Source organism: Oncorhynchus mykiss, chromosome 11 (assembly GCF_057628025.1).
Source record: "Oncorhynchus mykiss isolate SJ-2025 chromosome 11, ASM5762802v1, whole genome shotgun sequence".
In the NCBI taxonomy this organism is placed as follows: Eukaryota; Metazoa; Chordata; class Actinopteri; order Salmoniformes; family Salmonidae; genus Oncorhynchus; species Oncorhynchus mykiss.
In genome coordinates, this window is record NC_143032.1 from 67916452 (window position 1) to 67942233 (window position 25782).

General features: G+C 41.8%; 1 protein-coding gene across 4 annotated transcripts; it reads left to right on the forward strand.

Moving 5' to 3' along the window:
- The first annotated feature begins 151 nt into the window (after nucleotides 1-151).
- On the forward strand, nucleotides 152-25378 carry LOC110535093 (beta-adducin). 4 transcript variants are annotated; one of them, XM_090191020.1, is made up of 16 exons: nucleotides 322-589; nucleotides 8942-9153; nucleotides 10102-10249; nucleotides 10509-10660; nucleotides 11070-11150; nucleotides 12732-12881; nucleotides 13354-13497; nucleotides 15037-15135; nucleotides 15710-15886; nucleotides 16268-16513; nucleotides 19732-19845; nucleotides 19988-20074; nucleotides 20224-20277; nucleotides 22584-22710; nucleotides 23394-23477; nucleotides 24213-25378. In XM_090191020.1, exons 2-16 carry the CDS (start codon nucleotides 8989-8991, stop codon nucleotides 24476-24478), a joined length of 2094 nt encoding a protein of 697 aa, XP_090047146.1. In that variant the 5' UTR covers nucleotides 322-589; nucleotides 8942-8988; the 3' UTR covers nucleotides 24479-25378. The 4 variants fall into 4 exon arrangements, with proteins under 4 accessions (XP_036792044.1, XP_090047146.1, XP_090047147.1 ...); XM_036936149.2 differs by lacking the exon at nucleotides 20224-20277 and having other exon boundaries at nucleotides 152-589; XM_090191021.1 differs by lacking the exon at nucleotides 23394-23477.
- Nucleotides 25379-25782: the final 404 nt, after the last annotated feature.

Sequence of the window (25782 nt, forward strand, 5' to 3'; positions counted from 1 at the left end):
AATTTAACTAACATTTAATCATATTTGAATATTGACCCCAGCCCACAGGCCGGGCATTTTGTTTCCTTGGAGTCCTTATTTTGAGCACAAGGTGGCGCCAGTTTGTAATTCGTGGTCACAGCTTCAATGTTTTTGCAATATTACAATTCCAGGTTGCCATAGGACAAAAATAAAACAATAACACCATGCTGGTGTGCACTACGTTTGCATTAAATTCCAGGTGGAAAATTTCCACACAAAGAAAACAATGCGTTCCTAAGTGCATTTAAATCTTACAGAAAAATGAATTGCTGTCGAATTTTGGGGAGTGTAGGTGGTGTCGGAATCGTGCAGAAGACCCTTGCAGAGGTCAGGGTGTTGGAGTGTGGGCAGGCGTGGCAATGGGATAGTACAGGCGCGCTCAACGATGAAAAACAGCGGGGATATACAGCAGGCGGCCGCGGTATAGGAAGACATAACGGAATAACCTAGGGCTATAAACATTAGCGTTGCATTTTAATTATATATTATATATTGTTTGGTTTTTAAGTCCTACGGCAGCGGGTGTGACGCGCATCCACAAAAGAAAATCCGCAAAGAATGCACTGAGGTAAGAACAGACATAACCAGCTATCAAAGTTTATTTTTTTACGTTGATGTAATTTCGTTTTTTGTAATTTAAGCTATCAACATATTCGTGACCATCGATTAGGCGATACACCATTGAAATGTAGTCCATTGATCCTTTGCTAGTAGTGTGATGCATGCCAGAACACTGATCTGACAATAACCAATATCAGATGTAGAAAATAAAATAGTTTCTAACCGGAAAGTAATAACATGTATAATTCCCTATAATAAACTAATTCTAGGATGTAGCTGCTTCACCGTTTCCTAACAACTTTGCGGCCTATACATTTTTATTCGCCTGCTAATCATCACCAGCAAGCTGTTTTGCGGCAGCAAACATGGAGGCAGTCTTACGGTTTATAGGCATTATTCATCAGAATTATATCATATGTATTTATTTCGATGGAAGAAATACGTTTCTCTTGGCTCTATACGAATTACATGGTTTTGTTTGTGTTTGCTGATATGCGCGGCACAGTGCTCTTATTTTCAAACGTTAAATCGCATAACATGAATTGGATTAAATCATGAGAAGGACCGCCTTGCATGGATGCATTCTTTATTTTTATTTTTGGTGATTGGTTACTCGCTTTTTATTATGCAGATTGGGGTTTGTGTATGCAGGCTATAATGGATTCGTGATGAACAGAAGTGGCCCCCTCCGCCTCACACGTACCGTCTGGGTACCACCATAACAGGCTCCTGCTCCATAGCTTGGCATATTGCGTGTGCATAGCCATTCGTTTAGATCTGCCTACCAGGCTAGGTCGAAACTCTACAGGTTGAGACAATGATGACCGTCACAAATCTGGGACCAGCGGTATTGCTAACTAGCAAAGAGTCATGGGATATTTGAATACCGTTGTCTTAACCTTTGTCATCTTCAACCAAGCTGCCAGACAGGGCTGAAAAACCAGTCGCGCAGTGGGTGCTACCTTGGTGTTGATGTAGCAGCGCTGCTCGTCTGGTTGCTAGGCAGCCATGGGGCGGCGGCACCATGAGGGATGCAGGGATGCTGTCAAGAAGGAACTGTACAAAATAGGAAGGTTGGGCCTAATTTTTTTTCAGGAGACATTTGAATCGTAATTCACCACCCCAAAAGCATTGTTTTGAATGGATGATAAATTGTGTTGAACTGAAGCTTTAGTCATCCTAGTCACGTGGCTTCATGCATGTTTGTTCATCAAGTATATCTTATAATTAATTAGCTATTGCTTGAATCAGCTATTATAATCACATCATCGTTAGGGTAACTTGGGAGAAAACACCCCCTTTAAGGGAAATGTCTATTTTCTGACAGAAAAAACGATGTTTCTTAATATATACTGTTGAAGTCGGAAGTTAACATACACTTAGGTTGGAGTCATTAAAACTCGTTTTTCAACCACTCCCAAAATGTCTTGTTATCAAACTATAGTTTTAGCAAGTCGGTTAGGAAATCTACTGCGCATGACACAAGTAATTTTTCCAACAATTGTTTACAGATTATTTGACTTATAATGACTTATAATTCATGGTATCACAATTCCAGTGGGTCAGAAGTTCACATACACTAAGTTGACTGTGCCTTTAAACAGCTTGGAAAATTCCAGAAAATTATGTCATGGCTTTAGAAGCTTCTGATAATTTACTAATTGACATCATTTGAGTCAATTGGAGCTGTACCTGTGAATGTATTGTTAAACTTAGTGCCTCTTTTCTTGACATCATGGGAAAATCAAAAGAAATCAGCCAAGTCCTCAGCAATTTCCAAACGCCTGAAGGTACCATGTTCATCTGTACAAACAATAGTATGCAAGTATAAACACAATGGGACCTCGCAGCCGTCATACCGCTCAGGAAGGAGACACGTTCTGTCTAATAGAGATGAACGTACTTTGGTGCGAAAAGTGCAAATCAATCCCAGAACAACAGCAAAGGACCTTGTGAAGATGCTGGAGGAAACCGGTACAAAAGTATCTATATCCACAGTAAAACAAGTCCTATATCGACATAACCTGAAAGGCCTCTCAACAAGGAAGAAGCCACTGCTCCAAAACCGGCATAAAAAAAGCCAGACTACGGTTTGCAACTGCACGTGGGGACAAAGATCATACTTTTTGGAAATGCCCTCTGGTCTGAGGAAAAAGGTTGCGGCTTGCAAGCCAAAGAACGCCATCCCAACCGTGAAGCATGGGGGTGGCAGCATCATGTTGTGGGGGTGCTTTGCTGCAGGAGGGACTGATGCACTTCACAAAATAGATGGCATCATGAGGGGGAAAATTATGTGGACATATTGAAGCAACATCTCAAGACATCAGTCAGGAAGTTAAAGCTTGGTCACAAATGGGTCTTCCAAATGGACAATGACCCCAACCATACTTCCAAAGTTGTTGCAAAATGGCTTAAGGATAATGAAGTCAAGGTATTGGAGTGGCCATCACAAAGCCCTGACCTCAATCTTATAGAAAATGTGTGGGCAGAACTGAAAAAGCGTGTGGGAACAAAGAGGCCTACACACCTGACTCAGTTACACCAGCCCTGTCAGGAGGAATGGGCCAAAATTTACTCAACTTATTGTGGGAAGCTTGTGGAAGGCTACCCGAAACGTTTGACCTAAGTTAAACAATTTAAAGGCAATACTACCAAATACTAATTGAGTGTATGTAAACTTCTGACCCACTGGGAATGTGATGAAATAAATAAAAGCTGAAATAAATCATTGTCTCTACTATTATTCTGACATTTAAAATTCTTTAAATAAAGTGGGGATCCTACCTGACCTAAGACCAGGAATTTTTAGTAGGATTAAATGTCAAGAATTGTGAAAAACGGTGTATGCAAACTTCAGACTTCAACTGTAGATAAGTGTATACTGGCTATCATTAGGCAAACACATTTTGAAGGAAAATAAGTGGCAGAATTATATATTTTTTGTTATTCAATAAAAACAGAAACGTTTAGCTACTAGATGGAATCTGTTCAATTGTACAGGTACATACAGAGAAACTACACGTAAGGTAAGATGTGGTATATATTTTATGTTCCAGATACTGATACTTATCATAAACATTATCTGTATGAAGTTAGTCAAAAAATCAATAGTGTACAGAGACCTAATGGTTGAAGAGGAAGTGAGAGGGATGCTGGAGGGGATACATTGCTGTCTGGAAAGAAAATTTCATGATGAAAATGCATTCTCAAGATCACAGTTAATCAGTGGAACTTTCAAGCTGCTTATCTATTTCTCATAGATGTTTCTATTGTTGTGAAGATTACAATTTCGTATTTCATTCCAGTTAACTTCCTTCATACGATGTGTTGTTCTCACCTAGATAATGCGTGACAGTCAAATGATCAGAAGTCTGCCCACCCATAATTTATTATGTTCAGTTTATTGACGTCATTGTCGATAACTATAAATGAAAACCATAGCATCCTTTCAGAATAGGCCTGTTCTAATCCTGGGGCATGTTTTGTGTGCCTAGATGGTGGTGGTTGGACAGATTCTATCCAATGAAAGGTTATTGAATGCAGCTTATACAGCAGAACATGAAACCATTTACCCCTGGTCACGATCATGTTACATAATGTATTATCAGTCCAATCACAAATGAATGTGTCTCTTTGTCCTTCCTGTGTGTCTGTTCCTTTAACAACACACCCATGCTATTACATGATCTGAATAAATCATGAGGACCAGAGCACAGAAGATGAGACTGCTGATATTATACAAGGGTTCATTTAAAATGTTAATTGCCCTCCCATTACTGCCCAAGAGGGACTTTGATTTAAAAAATCTGATAATGCAATTTGGACTATTCATTTATTAAAGATTATCTCATTATGTCCATAAATATGCAGGAAGATATTAAGACTGAGTTTTCTGCTATTTTTAGAACTCGAAATGAGAGGGTGTTTAGATCAAAATTTCCAATGACGAAGATAATATTCACCCATATAGCTTATTTTAAATTAGTTAGTTGTGACAACTGAGTTAAAAGCGGGTTAACATGGGTAAACAAGACAGAATCAATGCTGACTTTTTCCACATAATTAGTTAATGCCCATTAACTTCAATTTCCCTCATTAACCTAATGAAAGCCTGGCCAGAGAAATCAGTTTGGGATTACTTGTGTTTATTTTTTATTTAACCTTATTTAAATAGGCAAGTTAGTTAAGAACAAATTCTTATTTACAATGATAGCCTACCCCGGCAAACCCTAACGACGCTGGACAATTGTGCACCACCCTATGGGACTCCCAATCACGGCCGGCTGTGATACAGCCAGGATTCGAACCAGGGTCTGTGCCTTAGACCACTGCGCCATGTGGGAGCCCTCATTATACTCCTATTCACCCCCTAGTTCCTCTAACTGCATCTCCTGCTCTCAGTTAGGAGAAAGACTTGGCTGCCATGTCAGGAACATTTGTGCATTTATAAGGGTCGATAAATGCATGTAATGCATATGGACATTTAATGTGGTTTCCACATGTCCAGCTCCTAAATGGGACTGGCAGAGAGGCTCATCATAAACAGCAGCAATGGGAGGTGAGGGAACTGAGGGCATAGGGTTCGCCTGTCAGAGCTCCCCGCTCTTTCCTCTGGGTTTTCCTGGAGCTGAGGTGAAGAGGCTTGCCCAGCTCTAGTAGCAGTATTGAATTAGTGGATACTTTCACTGCTCTCAAGGTAGGTCTACCGGTTTTGACTAGCACAAGAGACTTTCGTAGCAGGTTAGGAGAACTTAAGCAGCAGGCTAGGAAAATTTACGTGGCAGGTTAGGAGGATTAGCGTGGCAGGTTAGGAGAATTAGGTTAGGGTTAGCTAAAATGTTAAAATTGTTCCTGACGCGACTACAACCAGGCCTGCCCTGAGAACGGTCTTGGTTTTCACTAATGCAATGTTGTGCTCTAATAGTGGAAGGAGAAGGAGGTAGAAATGGGTATAGACTACTAAAGCCCGACCTATGTGACGTCCTAGTCATTATAGCCCTCCCTGGAGAGAGAGAGTGAGCTGCTCTCTGTCTGCTACTCTCCTCTCAGCAGCTGTGCCCACTTGCACACACAAAGAACCAGAAGGTTTTGACACACTCACAGGTTGTGTGCCAAATGGCACCCTTTCCCCTATATAGTATAGCCTTATGGGCCCTGGTCAAGTGTAGTGCACTATTTGGGAAATATGGTGCCATTTGGTTTGCAGACACTCCAAACCACATCCCAGCATGAACTGGGACCTACCAGGGCAGAGGCAGCAGAATGGAGACTGTTTATATCAAGACAGAAATAGGAATGGATGTAAAGCTTAGGTAAGTAAATAAGTAGCCTACATTAAAACAGGTGACAAATCCACCTGAATGTGGTGATACAGTTCACATAATTGTGCTTTTGCTGTGATATTGTGAATGTAAGAACCAGAAAATAGTAGCTTGGTGTTGTTGGTGTCTGTTTACCAAGGCATATTCAATACAATTTCAATCAATCACATTTATTTTATAAAGCCATTTTTACATCAGCAGTTGTCACAAAGTGCTTATACAGATACCTGTCCTAAAACCCTAAAGAGCAAGCAATGCAGATGTAGATGCACAGCAGCTTGGAATAACTCCCTAGAAAGGCAGGACCCTAGGAAGGGACCTGATTCCAGTTTGTACCACCACAGAATAAAATAATTTCAGTGAAAGGTGGGCAGCAGTTTATCCATATTATTATCTGTCCTCCACTGTGGTTCATAGAAGTATAGGCCTGGTAGGTAGGAGTGACTTGGTTGTAAGTGTTTGGGAGTAGAGTGAATGCATTAGAGGAGGAGTTAGGAGTGCATTTAGATACTTGAATGTTTACAGATTATGGTTAAAAACTGTTTACGACCTTAGGAAACCATACCAACACAAAGTGCATTCTGAAATTCACCATTTCATATTTAAAGGGATAGTTCAAACAAAATATTAATTTTTGTAATTTGTAAACGAACATACATTAGTTTGGTTAACTATACATGTACCATCACTGATGTCCCTGTAGTTGGTGTAGGCTAATTGTATATTTCATCACTATTGTCGTGTCTTTGGCTATGTCGGATTAATTGATATGACATGCTATTCTATAAAATAATTTCTCCGTAATTAATATCACCTGATTGAGCTAATCATGTAAATGTAATTAACTAGAGAGTCCGGCACCACAAAAATGTTTATAGAGCTGTTATCTTCCGAATAAACTCTTAAAGACCTAGTAATATTTTACATCAATAGCAGTCAATATCAATCGTCACCTTAATTCAGTCTCATCTGAAAGTTGTAAATTCTTGGTTATCTGCACGAACCCTGGCTAACAATTTGAATCAGCAATACAAAATTGGGTTTAATTATTTATTTACTAAATACCTAACTATTCACACAGAATCACACATACACCTAATTAAATCATAACTTGATTACAAATTACGTCATAAAGGAAAACGTCCCTAGCGGGCGGAACAGATATGACAGCTTGTTACACAAAGGAAAAAGGGCTGGGTTTGAGTGAAAGAGCGGGAAGACTGAGGGACACAGGGAGAAGCCTTGCTATCGTAAATACAGTATTTTATGCATTCTAAATAACCGCCCATTTGGAAAAGGAAAATGCAATATATATTTACTCTGAGCTGCGCTTCAAAAGGTTGGTGGTAGATGGAAGACCGTGTTGCCAAACCGAGTCCTCTGTCCTTTGAAGAATGTCTCTGGTGGTCAATTGGATAAGTTGTAGTAACGTTGTTGTGTGATAGACGGGATACTCTGTCTGTTCCTTCCTAACCCTCGTTTGCAGCAGCTGTTGCTAACTTAACCGCTAGGAGGTATCACTTCTGTAGCGAATAAGAGTTCAAAGTTCATACCATTCACGATCAAAGCTCACGTGGATGTTGGCTTCGTTCTGTAGTTATTATCTGAACCATTCTGACATAGGACCGTCGTCCTCACATTTGTCATCAAGGCTTTATATAGGAAGGGAGAAATGGGGTGTGTTTCATAGTTTACAAGCTATGTCTCTTCACGTGGGCAGGCCACTGAGTGAAAACCCACATCCCACATTTTAGAAGCTAAAATCACATTTCATCCCATCACAAATAATTTCATATTCAAACATTTAAATTGAACAACAATTCCATGTGAATCCGATAACTCTGATGTGTAGACTTTCCACTGTAGAGTTTATGTCATCTTATCATTGATGAGAATGTCTCAGATGACAACCGAACTGACATCATATTCATTAAGTACCACCGCATATGTTCAATTGTTCGGATTACCAGAATATAGTTCATTTCCCTCCACCTTCTGATGTTCCCAGAATCTCTATGTTAACCAAGGGTGCAAATGTAAATGTAACCTCAGTAGGGTAGAGAGAGGAAAAAGGGGGGGAAAGGTATTTATGACTGTCATAAACCTACCCCCCAAGCCAACGTCATGACACTATGTTTGCCTGTTCTTCAGATGTTTACACTACCAGGGCGGGATATTGTTATGTGATGTTGTTAGCTATATGTGGCTAATCTGAGCAGTTCAGTTTTGAATTTGTGTTAGCACAGGAGAGAGGGTGTGGCGTGTTAAGGGTCTAATCTGCTTTCAGCAGAAATGTATGTGTGTGTGTGTGTGTGTGTGTGTGTGTGTGTGTGTGTGTGTGTGTTTACTGGGTGAAGGTTGGTTGGCTCTTTTTGAAAACCTCCGGTAATTCTTTACTGGTTCTCCAATTACTGGTCATCTATGATTGAGTTGACTTCCTGCTGGCAGGCGTTGTAATGCTGCTGTCTGAGCTCTTACTGCTAATGCTGCATTTCTCCACTCCCCACTGGTTTTGCTAGCCTACGGCACACACAGGCTTTACTCTGTGGAATAACTCATCCCTAGTGTGGGGTGGGAGGAAGGCTTCTGTGTTTGTGTCTATGTTGACTTTTAAAGCTGGAATCCTTAATGGTGAAACAGCCATCAGTTTGTGATATTAAAACAACAAAATTACAACAAACAACAAACACAGTTTTTTCCCGTCTGACATCATTGCACGCACGATAGAAGAGCATAATATGTACAGCAATGTTGTTTTACCATGCTGCCCGACACTCCTCAGCTCGGCAACAAAATCAGTGACAACCGTGGTGGGGCGGCCAGTGAGGCTGTTTACCCTACTGCAGACTCCATCTTTAAGGCTAATGATTGGTAACTGCAGCAGGTTAGACAACATTAAACTAAAATGTATTACAGTATATGCTTGCACTGTATTTATTGTGCATTGCATTTAGCATTAAATTAAGTTCTTCACAAAATGCTAAATGTATCTCTTTGAAACGGCAATGCATTTTATTTTCCCTCTCCTCTCTCCCCAGCTCTTCCCACTCATCGTCCTGTGGCACCCCCCTGTGAGCAGTAGAAGATGAGCACCTCGCCCACCCCTAAGGGCACGCCTGTGCAGTGGAGCCCCATTGATGGGGCCCCTAGTGATAGGGTCCCCGAGGCCCTGGTGTCTCCACAACACTACACACCCGGCTCCTCTGAGCCCCAACACAAGAAACGGGTCTCCAGCCTCCTGCAGAGCCCGGTGAGTACACTCACTGTGTGTGTGTATGTTCTTGTGTGTGCATCCAGTCGGCTTGGGTCTATGTGTGAGTGTGCACACACGTCTGTGTGTCTCTGTGTGTGCATATACACATACTGTATGCGTGTGGTAGACTTTTCAAGAGTCTTAAAAGAGACCCTCTTGATACACACAGGGACCTGTGTGTATCAGCAGTGTTGCAGTTCTTGACACAAACCGGTGCGCCTGGCACTTACTACCATAACCAGTTGAAGACACTTAAATCTTTTGTCTTGCCCATTCACCCTCTGAATGGCACACACACACAATACATTTTCTCTGTTGTCTCAAGGCTTAACAATCCTTCTTTAACCTGTCTCCTCCCCTTCATCTACACTGATTGAAGTGGATTTAACAAGTGACATCAATAAAGGATCATAGCTTTCACCTGGATTCACCTGGTCAGTCTATGTTAGGGCTCTCCAACCCTGTTCCTGGAGAGCTACCATCCTGTAGCTTTTCACTCCAACCCTATCTAGCACACCAGTTTCTAATAATCTAGCAACTAGCTTGCACCGTTCTGAGTGTTTTAGCTCTCAGGCTAATTGTGGGTGTATTTTAACTACCATGTTAATAGCTTGTCCTGTGTGTGTACGTGCGTATGCATGCTGCGTGCTGCGTGTGTGCTGGGTGTATGTGTGTCCGTGTGTGTCCGTGTGTGTGTGTATATATATATATATATATATATATATATATATATATATATACACACAGTGGGGAAAAAAAGTATTTAGTCAGCCACCAAAAAATTCATTAAAAATCCTACAATGTGATTTTCTGGATTTGCTTTTCTCATTTTGTCTGTCATAGTTAAAGTGTACCTATGATGAAAATTACAGGCCTCTCTAATCTTTTTAAGTGGGAGAACTGGTTGGTGGCTGACTAAATACTTTTTTGCCCCACTGTATATAGTCTTTCCGGGAGGAGCTGGATGTTCTGATCCAGGAACAGATGAAGAAGGGAGGCAGCAGCTCCAACCTCTGGGCTCTGAGGCAGATAGCTGACTACATGGCCTCTCAAGGCTCCCCTGCCGCCTTATCCACCTCCCCCTCCAGTACAGGTAATGTGTAGGTACACACACACACACACACATGCATGCGGACACACATACACACACACACACACACTCAGAAATAAACACACACGCATAAACAAACATATTCATGGATGTACAGGTTCAAATACACGTCAAATACACGTCTAACACCAAGACACAGACAACTAAATCACCTGACCAAAAGATTAACAAACAAACACACAAGATCATTTTCTCTGATCTGCTATTGACTCCTCTCTACTCTCAATCTTTCCCTGTGTAGGCATGATGATGGTGACGCCCATCAATGACCTGCATGGCTCGGAGCCCGGAAGCATGGTGAAGGGAGAGAGGCTGATGCGTTGTAAACTGGCCAGTGTCCACCGCCTTCTGGACCTCTACGGCTGGGCCCAGCTCAGCCACACCTGCCTCACCGTGAGTGGACCTGCCTGGCTGACACACTCTTTTGGTCTTTCTTTCATTATTTTGCTTTGTTCTTTTAGAACCCTATTTTGACAATGCAAAAAAAGCACTACTATCAAAAGAGATGGTTTTAGTAACATAATTACCATTACAACGTCCATGAGGGTAAAATTGTATGCAGTTATTGAAAATTTGAAGCAGATACTTGACTATGCACTTATGGAACTCATTTTGAAAGGACAACATCACAGCTTTTTTGTTACTACTTAACTTTCTCTCTCTCTTTGTGCTTTCTATTTTTACATTTGGCCTCATTCTCTCTCTGTTTGTTTTTCTACCCATCCCTTCCTTATCTCTATCCCTCTCTCTGTTTGTAAAGTTTGATATCTGACAGAGTTGTGTGTGTGTTGTCTCCTGTCAGCTGCGTGTCAGTAAGGAACAGGAGCACTTCCTGGTTCTGCCCAATGGCTTGGCCTACGGTGAGGTCACTGCCTCTAGCTTGGTGAGTTCACTACTAATGTCGAAGATTTTTTATAACTAACCCAAGACAGACCAGAGTCTGTCGTTTCCAATGGGAGCAAATGAATCATAGTGGGCAGAACACGCAAGGAGGTGGGCGGAGCTTTCAAGCATTTATTTGCATATTTCCATTAGGGAACACCTACTCTGTGAAGTGTGTGTGTGCAATAACTCAATTTGCCCTTGCACTCCTTGTAAACAATGCAATTTTTTGAAGCTTTGGCAAAGGGTAAAGTCTACAAAACACAGTCCACTCTGTTACAGATAGTTTTGGAAACAGGAAATTGTATGGAGATCAAATGTTTCTTCAATGAGAAAATTAGCAGAATGTCTGCCAAAATCCGTCTCGCTCCATCTTCTCCCACTGCCGGCCACTGGGCTTCCTCTCATAACCCTATTTGGCGGTGAGTGGAAAAACCAACCGGATGCTTCACATATATACCACTGGTGAAATATCTGTCTCATTGTTCTAACTGTGCTAACGATGCTTCACAGTCACAAAGGAAACTAATGATGTCCACTTCATCGGAAAACAAATATTCTGTGATAAGTGTGCTGCTTGTTAACCCTGAACCATATTTGATATTGTATGATACAACATAATCTGATTTGTTTCTGGTTGACATAGATAAGTACTAATTATTCAGTCAACTTATTAAATAATGCTTTTGCTCACCTCAGTCACAGAATGTCTTCATCAAGCAACCTTTTTTGGTTTGCTTTGCATTATAATAAAAATGGTAATATGCACTGTAATAGGCATTACATAAATATATATATATATATATATATATATTTTTACCTTTATTTAACCAGGTAGGCAAGTTGAGAACAAGTTCTCATTTACAATTGCGACCTGGCCAAGATAAAGCAAAGCAGTTCGACAGATACAACGACACAGAGTTACACATGGAGTAAAACAAACATACAGTCAATAATACAGTATAAACAAGTCTATATACAATGTGAGCAAATGAGGTGGGAAGGGAGGTAAAGGCAAAAAAGGCCATGGTGGCAAGGTAAATACAATATAGCAAGTAAAACACTGGAATGGTAGTTTTGCAATGGAAGAATGTGCAAAGTAGAAATAAAAATAATGGGGTGCAAAGGAGCAAAATAAATAAATAAATTAAATACAGTTGGGAAAGAGGTAGTTGTTTGGGCTAAATTATAGGTGGGCTATGTACAGGTGCAGTAATCTGTGAGCTGCTCTGACAGTTGGTGCTTAAAGCTAGTGAGGGAGATAAGTGTTTCCAGTTTCAGAGATTTTTGTAGTTCGTTCCAGTCATTGGCAGCAGAGAACTGGAAAGAGAGGCGGCCAAAGAAAGAATTGGTTTTGGGGGTGACTAGAGAGATATACCTGCTGGAGCGTGTGCTACAGGTGGGAGATGCTATGGTGACCAGCGAGCTGAGATAAGGGGGGACTTTACCTAGCAGGGTCTTGTAGATGTACAAGTGCCAGTTTTGTCAGGAACAACTAAGTATCCAAACTAGTGTAAAAACCAAATAGAACTGATCTCAGTGCTGCTGCTGCTGGTGTTGATGCGTTGTTGTTTCCTCCCAGGTGAAGGTGAACATCCTGGGGGAGGTGGTGGAGAGGGGCAGCACCCCCCTGGGGGTAGATCTGGGTTCCTTCAGCCTTCACTCTGCCATTTACTCCACCCGGCCAGACGTACGCTGTCTGCTGCACCTCCACACCCCTGCCACTACCGCTGTGAGTCACACACACACACACACACACACGGGGGCTGGGGCACTGCCAGAGGGACAGGGCACACAGACAGAGTGACAAACATGGCACACTCACAACAATCATTGTTGCACATTTGTAATTAGTTTAGAATGTTTTTTTCTAATGGAGTGGAGTCCTAGGACTCACACAGTAGTAGTACTCCTGCACTTGAGATTTGGAGGTGTGGCTCAGTTGGTAGAGCATGGAGCTTGCAACACAAGGGTTGTGGGTTCGATTTCCACGGGGGACAAGTACGAAAAATGTATCCACTCACTACTGTAAGTCGCTCTGGATAAACGACTAAAAGGTACAATAATAATAGGTATAATATAACAATTTATTAGATAACAATATAAGACTAGGCGCCGATGACAAAACTTGAATGAAACTTGTCATGAAAAACCCTACTAAATCCAACAGAATGTGACTTACAGTTAGTTGTCTGTATGTGCAGGTGTCAGCCATGAAGTGTGGCCTCCTGCCGCTGTCCCATGAGGCTTTGCTGGTGGGTGAGGTAGCGTACTACGACTACAACAGGCTGATGGAGGACGAGGAGGACAGAGTGGGGCTCCAGAAGAGCCTGGGGCCCACCTGCAAGGTGAGGACATTACAGCAGAACAAGGGGTTAATGTGACATGCTTGTGATTTAGTTATGATACTGCTCATTTGCTTCTTGAGACAAATATCTCCAATAATAGGGAAAACACAACCTCAATTTACTATATTTTTTGTGAAACCATAAGAATTGTGATGACAGGGTCGAAGAAAAATAACAGTGTACAGTCGTGGCCAAAAGTTTTGAGAATGACACAAATATTAATTTCCACAAAGTTTGCTGCTTCAGTGTCTTTAGATATTTTTGTCAGATGTTACTATGGAATACTGAATTATAATTACAAGCATTTCATAAGACACTTAGTGTCAAAGGCTTTTATTGACAATTACATGAAGTTGATGCAAAGAGTCAATATTTGCAGTGTTGACCCTTCTTTTTCAAGACCTCTGCTATCTGCCCTGACATACTGTCAATTAACTTCTGGGACACATCCTGACTGATGGCAGCCCATTCTTGCATAATCAATGCTTGGAGTTTGTCAGAATTTGTGGGTTTTTGTTTGTCCACCCGCCTCTTGAGGATTGACAACAAGTGCTCAATGGGATTAAGGTCTGGGGAGTTTCCTGGCCATGGACCCAAAATATTGATGTTTTGTTCCCCAGGCCACTTACTTATGGCAAGGTGCTCCATCATGCTGGAAAAGGCATTGTTCGTCACCAAACTGTTCCTGGATGGTTGGGAGAAGTTACTCTCGGAGGATGTGTTGGTACCATTCTTTATTCGTGGCTGTGTTCTTAGGCAAAATTGTGAGTGAGCCCATTCAATTGGCTGAGACTCAACCCCACACATGAATGGTCTCAGGATGCTTTACTGTTGGCATGACACAGGACTGATGGTAGCGCTCACCTTGTCTTCTCCGGACAAGCTTTTTTCTGGATGCCCCAAACAATCGGAAAGGGGATTCATCAGAGAAAATGACTTTACCCCAGCCCCCAGCAGTCCAATCCCTGTACCTTTTGCAGAATATCAGTCTGTCCCTGATGTTTTTCCTGGAGAGAAGTCTTTGCTGCCCTTCTTGACACCAGGCCAGCCTCCAAAAGTCTTTGCCTCACTGTGCGTGCAGATGCACTCACACTTGCCAGCTGCCATTCCTGAGCATGCTCTGTACTGGTGGTGCCCCGATCCCGCAGCTGAATCAACTTTAGGAGACGGTCCTGGTGCTTGCTGGACTTTCTTGGGCGCCCTGAAGCCTTCTTCACGACAATTGAACCACTCTCCTTGAAGTTCTTGCTGATCCGATAAATGGTTGATTTAGGTGCAATCTTACTGGCAGCAATATCCTTGCCTGTAAAACCCTTTTTATGCAAAGCAATGATGACGGCACGTGTTTCCTTGCAGATAACCATGGTTGACAATTAATTGCAATTCATCTGATTACTCTTCATAACATTCTGGAGTATATGCAAATTTGGCCTTGACTGTATGTAAAAACTTTTGGCCTTGACTGTATGTACTCTGAGGTTACTAGAGGGTTGCACTATAAGAGTTTTTTCACTTGCTGAAGTCTATCTTTATTCCTAGGTGCTGGTGCTTCGAAACCATGGTATCGTGGCCCTGGGGGAGTCAGTGGAAGAGGCTTTCTACACCATCTACCACATCCAGGCTGCCTGTCAGATCCAGGTACAGAGACTCACATACTGACATCCATCCAGCCTGCTCCATCCTGCCAAAGGCTTGGGGCACAACTCTGACTGCCCCATTGAGTGAGAGAACTCCCAGACTCATAGCTCAGTGACTGTGTGTGCACAAGAGAGAGAAACAAAGAGAGCTAAAGAGCGAGGGGAGAGAGAGAGAGAGAGAGAGAGAGAGAGAGAGAGAGAGAGAGAGAGAGAGAGAGAGAGAGAGAGAGAGAGAGAGAGAGAGAGAGAGAGAGAGAGAGAGAGAGAGAGAGAGAGAGAGAGAGAGAGAGAGAGAGAGAGAGAGAGAGAGAGAGAGAGAGAGAGAGAGAGAGAGAGAGAGAGAGAGAGAGAGAGAGAGAGAGACTGCCAGAATTGTTAGCTCGTTGACTTTGTGTGTATGTATAAGAGACAGAGTTATAGCATTCGCATGAACAGCTTTGGCAGTTTCACGCCTGAATGCTTGTCCTTGCCTTAGTACCCTTGTACTTTGACTGTCGTATGTGCAGTACTGTAACTGTACCGCGTGTCAAACCCAAGGCATAACACACTGCTGCAATCTTGTGATGTGCTGACAGGCGTCAGCATTGTGCAGCGCTGGAGGGGAGCAGAACCTGATCATGCTGGACCGCTCCATCCACAAACCCATCGCTGCAGGCACCGTGGGCTGGGCCGGGTCTACTTTCGGCCCCCTGACCAAGAGTCGACTCGGGGAGCACGAGTTTGAGGCTCTCATGAGGACCCTGGACAACCTGGTGAGATCACAACACAGAACCAAATGTACAATGCTGCAAGCATTCTCAATGTAGTGGAATAATTTACAATGCTGCAAAAATTCTCAAAGTAGTGTAATGGGGACAGTCATTATGAATAGGGCAGGTATAATGTTCTTTAGGACGTGCACTAAAATAGATATTCTCCCCCCCTACCTTCATGAATTAACATCCATCATAAACAGTACTTAGAAAATGCAGAAAATAACAGTGGTCCAGACACAGGTCTAACCTACTTTAAACTTCAGGATGTGGACATTGACAATACATCAGTATTGGACATTGACAATACATCAGTCAGACACACAGTACTGGACATGACAGGGGACATTACACATAAATCTCCCGCTCCCCACCCTCCAGGGTTACCGTACCGGCTACGCCTACCGCTTCCCTGTGCTGCTGGAGCGCTCTCGGACACGAAGGGAGGTGGAGGTACCCGCCACGGTCCACTCCTTCCAGTTTGAGGAGGAGGGGGTGCACCCGTTACCCCGCCAGCACCCCTACGCCCAGCGGCAGCAGCAGGCGAAGACACGCTGGCTCAACACCCCCAACTCCTACCTGAGGGTAAACCAGGACCAAGCCAGCCCCGGACACCAGCACACCACAGTAAGTACCTGAGAGCTAGGCCAGCCCCGGACACCAGCACACCACAGTAAGTACCTGAGAGCTAGGCCAGCCCCGGACACTAGCACACCACAGTAAGTACCTGAGAGCTAGGCCAGCCCCGGACACCAGCACACCACAGTAAGTACCTGAGCACTAGGCCAGCCCCGGACATCAGCACATCACAATAAAGAGGGTCTTAGTAGAGTGGGGGACTAGCGGCCTGTCCAGGGGTGTACTTGCACATCAAGCTGCCTCTCAATACAGAAACAGGAGATAGGCTACTGCCCTATGGGCCGGTCTAGCTCGGACAAGGCTTTCTTTCTTACTTAGTTTCAGAGGGGGACTGGGGAGGAGCCTAGAAGGTAGTGCAATTGGCATGCTGAAATGCAGGAAGGCCCACCAGAGCTTTTGCCAGAGAATTTAACGTTAATTTCTCCATCATAAGTCGCCTCCAATGTCGTTTTAGAGAATTTGGCAGTTCATCCAACCACCCTCGCAACCGCAGACCACATGTAACCACGCCAGCCCAGGATCTCTGATTCCAGCTTCTTCACCTGTGGGATCGTCTCAGACCAACCACCTAGACAGCTGATGAAATTGTGGGTTTGCACAACCAAACCGTCTCAGGGAAGCGCATCTGCATGTGCTCATCGTCCTCACTAGGGTCTTGACCTGACTGTAGTTCGGTGTCGTAACCGATTTCAGTGTGCAAATCCTCACCTTCGATGGCCACTGGCAGGCTGGAGAAGTGTACTCTTCACAGATTAATCCCGGTTTCAACTGCACCAGCCAGATGGTATGGTGTCGTGTGGGTGAAGGGTTTGCTGATGTCAATGTTGTGAACAGAGTACCCGATGGTGGTGGTGGGTTTAGGGTATGGGCAGGCCTAAGCTACGGACAATGAATGCAATTGCATTTTATCGATGGCAATTTGAATGCACAGAGATACTGTGACTAGATGCTGAGGCCCGTTGTCGTGCCATTCATCCCCTGCCATCACCTCATTTATCAGCTTGATAATGCATGGGCCCATGTTGCAAGGATCTGTAAACAATTCCTGGAAGCTTAAAATGTCCCAGTTCTTCCATGGCCTGCACACTCTATGAGAAGACTAGCTCTCCCCCTTTCTCTCTCTCCCTCTCTCTCTCCTCCCCTGTACCTCCCACTCTCTCTTTCTCTTGTCCTCTGCATTGCAGGGGAAAGCCCAGTGCTGGTGTTGATTACTGCAGTGCTGAGTCTGCCCTCTGGTGGTGGAAAGGAAAGGCACGCTAGTGATGTTTCCGTCCATCTGTCTGAGAACACGTGTGATAATAATAACACTGCATAAAAAATGACAACAACAACACTATATTAAAATAGTGGTTTATTTTATTTAAAAAATGAATGCAGAGTCAAACAGCCAAGGTTGTTTATATACAATAGAATATCAGGAGGATGTCCTTCAAGAAAGACACATTGCCCAGCCAAATGCCATTCTCTCTCTCTCATATAAAACTTTAAGAGAAATGTCAATTTGTTTTTGTAATTGAAAGCATAAATGTGTTGATGGAGGAAAAGCATTTGAAGCAATGTTTATAGTATGTTTATGGGATGTTTATGGTATGTTTATGGTATGTTTATGGGATGTTTATGGGATGTTTGTGGTATGTTTATGGTATGTTTATGGGATGTTTATGGGATGTTTGTGGTATGTTAATAGTATGTTTATGGGATGTTTATGGGATGTTTATAGTATGTTTATAGTATGTTTATGGTATGTTTATGGTATGTTTATGTGATGTTTATGGTATGTTTATGGTATGTTTATGGGATGTTTATGGTATGTTTATGGGATGTTTATGGGATGTTTATGGAATGTTTATGGTATGTTTATGGGATGTTTATGGTATGTTTATGGTATGTTTATGGGATGCTTATGGGATGTTTATGGGATGTTTATGGAATGTTTATGGTATGTTTATGGTATGTTTATGGGATGTTTATGGGATGTTTATGGGATGTTTATGGTATGTTTATGGTATGTTTATGGTATGTTTATGGGATGTTTATGGAATGTTTATGGTATGTTTATGGTATGTTTGTGGTATGTTTATAGTATGTTTATGGGATGTTTATGGGATGTTTATAGTATGTTTATAGTATGTTTATGGTATGTTTATGGGATGTTTATGGGATGTTTATGGTATGTTTATGGGATGTTTATGGGATGTTTATGGGATGTTTGTGGTATGTTTATGGTATGTTTATGGTATGTTTATGGGATGTTTATAGTATGTTTATAGTATGTTTATGGTATGTTTATGGGATGTTTATGGGATGTTTATGGTATGTTTATGGAATGTTTATGGGATGTTTATGGTATGTTTATGGTATGTTTATGGGATGTTTATGGGATGTTTATGGTATGTTTATAGTATGTTTATAGTATGTTTATGGTATGTTTATGGGATGTTTATGGGATGTTTATGGGATGTTTATGGGATGTTTATAGTATGTTTATAGTATGTTTATGGTATGTTTATGGGATGTTTATGGGATGTTTATGGGATGTTTATGGGATGTTTATGGGATGTTTATGGTATGTTTATGGGATGTTTATGGGATGTTTATGGTATGTTTATGGTATGTTTATGGGATGTTTATGGGATGTTTATGGTATGTTTATAGTATGTTTATAGTATGTTTATGGTATGTTTATGGGATGTTTATGGGATGTTTATGGGATGTTTATGGGATGTTTATAGTATGTTTATGGAATGTTTATGGGATGTTTATGGTATGTTTATGGGATGTTTATGGGATGTTTATGGTATGTTTATGGTATGTTTATGGGATGTTTATGGGATGTTTATGGTATGTTTATAGTATGTTTATAGTATGTTTATGGTATGTTTATGGGATGTTTATGGGATGTTTATGGGATGTTTATGGGATGTTTATAGTATGTTTATAGTATGTTTATGGTATGTTTATGGGATGTTTATGGGATGTTTATGGGATGTTTATGGGATGTTTATGGGATGTTTATGGTATGTTTATGGTATGTTTATGGGATGTTTATGGGATGTTTATAGTATGTTTATGGTATGTTTATGGGATGTTTATGGTATGTTTATGGTATGTTTATGGGATGTTTATGGGATGTTTATGGTATGTTTATGGGATGGGTAATGCTGCAGAACTCCCGACCTGTAACACTGTCATCTCCCTTTCCTTAGTGGCTGAAGACAGAGGAGATGCAACAAGGTAGTGGAGCCATCAAGATTGAGAACTCAAATCAGTTTGTTCCTCTTTTTACCAACCCTCAAGAGGTGCTGGAAACACGAAATAAGGTACTTCTGCCCTAATGCTCTCAGTAAGCCACGATGTCACAGTATGGATATACCACAGGGATCGCATGGTTTGGTTTTGGGTTTTCAGCCTTTTGGGTTGTTGTTGATGTTGTTGTTTGTTGATGTTGTTGTTTATCTCCAGATCAGGCAGCAGAACCGGCAGGACATGAAAACAGCAGGACCCCAGTCCCAAGTACTAGCCGGTGTCATAACGGATGATAGTCCACCGGTAAGGATCAAGTACTAGGCCTACAGTGCTGTGGCTAATGGCTAGTGCAGGTGAATGTGTAAATGCTTGTTTTTTCCGTTTTGATTTGATGTACGGTATTTCTGTCTTTCACGTTAAACTGAGGCCCTTTGTTGGGTTGGGGCCTTCAGGGTGGACCCTTGGGGGCAGCGCCCGGCGACCAAGCTACAGTATATTGTGTGCAAGTAAAGAGAGCTCTACATTATTATTATTATTTTTATTGTTATGTTATGAATTCTATGGAGGCTGTGCTGTTGCTGTGTGTGTATATGTACAGTATGTACTGTATATGTGTAGATGTACAGTTGAAGTCGTAAGTTTACATACACTTAGGTTGGAGTCATTCAAACTCATTTTTTCAACCACTCCGCAAATGTATTGTCAACAAACTAAAGTTTTGGGTACTCGGTTAGGACATCTACTTTGTGCATGACACAAGTCATTTTTCCAACAATTGTTTACAGACAGATCATTTCATTTTTAATCCACGGTATCACAATTCCAGTGGGTCAGATGTTTATATACACTAAGTTGACTGTGCCTTTAAACAGCTTGGAAAATTCCAGAAAATTATATCATCGCTTTAGAAGATTCTGATAGGCTAATTTACATAATTTGAGTCAATTGGATGTGTACCTGTGGATGTATTTCAAGGACTACCTTCAAACTCAGTGTCTCTTTGCTTGACATCATGGGAAAATCAAAAGAAATCAGCCAAGACCCCAGAAAAAAAACTGTAGAACTCCACAAGTCTGGTTCATCCTTGGGAGCAATTTCCAAATGCCTGAAGGTACCACGTTCATCTGTACAAACAATCGTATGTAAGTATAAACACTATGGAACCACGTAGCCATCATGCCGCTCAGGAAGGAGACGCTTTCTGTCTCCTAGAGATGAATGTACTTTGGTGCGAAAAGTGAAAATCAATCCCAGAACAACAGCAAAGGACCTTGTGAAGATGCTGGAGGAAACAGGTACAAAAGTATCTATATCCACAGTAAAACGAGTCCTATATCGACATAACCTGAAAGGCCGCTCAGCAAGGAAGAAGCCACTGCTCCAAAACCGCCATAGAAAAGCCAGACTACGGTTTTCAACTGCACATGGGGACAAAGATCATACTTTTTGGAGAAATGTCCTCTGGTCTGATGAAGCAAAAATAGAACTGTGTAGCCATAATGACCATCATTATGTTCGGAGGAAAAAGGGTAGGCTTGCAAGCCGAAGAACACCATCCCAACCGTGAAGCACAGGGGTGGCAGCATCATGTTGTGGGGGTGCTTTGCTGCAGGAGGGACTGGTGCACTTCACAAAATAGATGGCATCAGGAGGCAGGAAAATGATGTGAATATATTGAAACAACATCTCAAGACATCAGTCAGGAAGTTAAAGCTTGGTTGCAAATGGGTCTTCCAAATTAACAATGACCCCAAGCATACTCCCAAAGTTGTTACAAAATGGCTTAAGGACAACAAAGTCAAGGTATTGGAGTGGCCATCACAAAGCCCTGACCTCAACCCTATAGAAAATGTGTGGGCAGAACTGAAAAAGCGTGTGGGAGCAAGGATGCCTACAGACCCTGTTACACCAGCTCTGTCAGGAGGAATGGGCCAAAACTCACCCAATTTATTGTGGGAAGCTTGTAGAAGGCTACCCGAAATGAAACGTTTGACCCAAGTTAAACAATTTAAAGGCAATGCTCCCAAATACTAATTGAGTGTATGTAAACTTCTGACCCACTGGAAATGTGATGAAATAATTAAAAGCTGAAATGAATAATTCTCTCTACTATTATTCTGACATTTCACATTCTTAAAATAAAGTGGTGATCCTAACTGACCCAAGACAATGTTTACGAGGATTAAATGTCAAGAATTGTGAAAACAGAGTTTAAATGTATTTGGCTAAGGTGTATGTGAACTTCCGACTTCAACTGTATGTGTGTGGTTGTTTACATTTGCTTCCAAACCCATTCAAATTAAATATTATAACAAAATGTAATAAAAACTGAGGCCCTGTGGTCTTGTCGCAAGAGATGTGGTGTTTAACCTGTTGTCCTGGTTAAATAAAATTCCTAACCCAGCTGCAGAAGCTGCTTTGGCCACCTAACCATCCCCACTAATCATCCCACTCCCCTACTTCTCATTGTATCATTCATTAATGAATTCATTCAACCCCTCACCTTCCACCCTGCTACTCTTCCTCAGGTACAGAAAAAACTGCACGTTTCTGTAAAACTGTGTGCTCTCAGTCCACAAGGTAAACAAATAAATAAGATGGTCTGAGAAGACATGAACCATGAAGACAATTAAACCAAACCTCTTGGGAGCAAACACAAAGAAGACTTGGAAGACTTAGAAACCTACATCTTTTCTGGGTAGTCATTATTTGGGTGTCAAAACTGAAATGAGATGGGGAAACCCCTTGGGTGGACAATGATTAACAAAACCACAAAAATTATAATATCCTTCCCTTTTCCTTTTCATCCTAGTCTCCAGACCCAGCAGAACTTGCAAAACTTGAGCCGGAGACCCCCAACCCATTTAACCAGCTGACAGACAAGGAGCTGGAGGAGTACCGCAAGGAGGTGCAGAGGAAAGCAGAAGGTCACACAGATGGTAAGTGCACTGCTACAGATAGAGATCTTAATTTGAACTATACTGTCACAGCATAATAGTTGCTAATCAGTGGTTAGGTTATTACCTGGCTAATAGTAAGCTACATGAAATGTGCAATACTGTTAATGTAACTGTGTTAGTGTGGGTTTTCAGTGAATTTATGTTAATCACGAAGCTCACAAGCTCACGGTGCAGGAAAATTCTCAGCAACAAAAGAGTGATCAAATTAAGATCCTATATCTGTACCAAAAGCTATCCCTCACTTACACTTTGCATGTGGCTTACACTATCCCTCTCCAAATGTTGCCTTAATTACTTACACCTGCTCCTATCTCTCTTGCTCGCTATACTTACAGCACTGTAACCTCAGACTGTACACTTAATGTGTCTTTCTTTCACCTATTACTAATTCATTCCTAACTCTGCCTCACAACTCTTGCCCATTGCTAACTAGAATTAGCTCTATGTACTCCTCACCCCACACTGGCTGTCTCTCTCTCTCTGTGTGTGTGTGTGTGTGTGTGTGTGTGTGTGTGTGTGTGTGTGTGTGTGTGTGTGTGTGTGTGTGTGTGTGTGTGTGTGTGTGTGTGTGTGTGTGTGTGTGTGTGTGTGTGTGTGTGTGTGTGTGTCTGTGTGTCTGTGTGTCTGTCTGTCTGTCTGTCTGTCTGTCTGTGCATGAGTAGGGGATGAGGTGGAGAACGAGAAGGACTCTCCCCCAGCTACCTCCCCCACCAACAACCCTCACCCCTACAATCCTCCTCCCTCAGGTGAGACTCGGCCGGGAGTGCTGAACACACTCAGCTGTCTCTGCTTGCTTTGCATACAGGAGAGAAGGACTGCTCAAATTCCTACATGACAATATGCGGGACCCTGTACTGTTGCCTCCACTATGTGCCTCTTCAACTGCTCATTGACAATGCCTGTTGCGCTGACAGTCACTGAATGTGGGAAACAGTATAGGTGATCTAAAATATTTAAATCCTAAATTGAGATGTGTAACTTGGACTTTTGCATTAAACATGCATTGATATCAATGCATGGAGGGATGTGCATGGATCTCAATTAGAACAATGTTGTATAAGAATTTCAATGTCTGAGTAACAAGGGATTTATGTTCTGATGATGTGAGGTTTGGTGGTGGTTGTTGTTGTTGTTTTTGTAAATGTGCCACATTTCAGCGCTGTCTTGTGACGGCCATCTGTCTCCACACCTACTGTATGTACCCCTCTCCTTCGATCTCTGTGTTCGTGTTTGTCTATGTTCCTCTGTCTACACTGACTCATAGGGCACCCCTCTGGTACTGAGATATTGTTTCAATACTAAGTACTGAGAAACAAACTGTAAGAAGTTGTTGCACTCTCAATAGCCAAGCATGTTGGGCAGAACTGCAATGACATGACATGGCTGCTGTGTACTGTTCCATACAGATAACACAAACAAAGCCATTTAATCTGATTGCATTTCTTTCTTTGTTTTGTTTTTTATGCCAATTATCCAACAAGATGAGACTAAGACAGCCTCCACGGCAGTGCAGAACGGGAAAGGAGAGGAGGAGAAGCAGACCACGGAGGAGCTGGAGAAAGGGATGAAGGCTTTGTCTACCAATGACACTTCTACACCCCCAGCTGTGCCACCCGCTAAACTGCCCAGCAACACCCCTGAGGGATCCCCCTCCAAGTCCCCCTCTAAGAAGAAAAAGAAGTTCAAGGCCCCCTCATTTCTAAAGAAGAGCAAGAAGAAAGAGCAGAAAGAGAAAGCTGAAACTTGAGGGGACATGTAAAATGCTTCTGACACAAACCACTCCATTTCTAGCCACATACACAGAGGCAAACACACTCACTCAAATTTCCTAAATGTATGGTTCAGTCCCTCTCATCACGTCTTTGTGCCCACACGCTTCTATCTATACTATCAAACAATTTCTTAAAACATTACTTGTTTTTGCGCATAGGGTTTAGAAGTAATTCTAATTCTATGTTTTTTTGCAATATTGTTTCTCTCCAACTCACTAACGATCATGAAACAATCCACAACAATGCAAAAGGAAATAGAATCAACAGCACTCCAACTGAATTATGCACCCCTTATGACATGTATGCATATAAACCAATGTTGCATTGAAGCATCCTCATAGGCACCCCGTGGTCTTGTCATATTTATTTGTTTTTAATAGTCAGATGAAGGTCACAGGTATGTACATTAATGTGAGCACAGGTGCAGTATATGTAGAATTATGCAGGTATAAAAATGTGCTCTTTTTGGCAGAAGTCTTGTTCCATTTATACAAACTATTCAAGACATAGACAGCAGGGGAAAAAATTAAATAAATACTTAAACAATTTAATTCCCAACATTAAACTGAAAGCTATAAATGCCACTAATACCAAGCAAGGATATGATATACGCATCATGGAATAAACTTGTTGCTTGATGTTGCAAACTGAAGCCCAACTAAAAGGCACTAAACATTCCACTTATCCCCAAAATTGTATTTGAAATATGTGTACAAAATACGTCTTTACAGGTGTAATTATTTTTATGATCAGTAGCTGTTATCTAAATGCTGATGTGTGATATCTTTTTTTAATGTATTATTTCATATTAGAATGTAAAGTGAAAAGTTCCAAGGTTAAAATGTACCAGTCATTAAATATTAAGTTGATTTCAATCCAGTTTGGTTTGATCTGCTGTTTGTTAGTTAACCTTTACTTGATCATATGATTGTCAGGTACAGTAAAGTCCAGTTCTGGTTCTGATACTTAGGGAAAATAATATTCTTAATGTTTACCGACATATATAATATATTATTTTTTAATGCATCTTGGTTAGATATGTTTTTGTTTATAAAGACATGAGGAAAAATTGCATTGTATACTATCGAGTCCTATTCTCTCTTCTCGCCTCTTGCTCAAAACCCATTGGAGAAGATGGTCAGAGCAGCGGGACCTCTGGCTTTATCATCCGATGGATTTTGAGAAGGAGGCGATGAGAGAGGACACCAGGAGGATGAAATTGAGATTCATCCATGAACTTACGAAATCAACAGGTAACGCTATTCATATCCATTCCAGC

Coding starts and splice junctions, on each gene's coding strand:
- LOC110535093 (XM_090191020.1), top strand. CDS start 8,989: ATGAGCACCTCGCCCACCCCTAAGGGCACGCCTGTGCAGTGGAGCCCC. Junction 19,846..19,987: donor TGCTGGAAACACGAAATAAG/GTACTTCTGCCC, acceptor GTTTATCTCCAG/ATCAGGCAGCAGAACCGGCA. Junction 23,478..24,212: donor CTACAATCCTCCTCCCTCAG/GTGAGACTCGGC, acceptor TTATCCAACAAG/ATGAGACTAAGACAGCCTCC.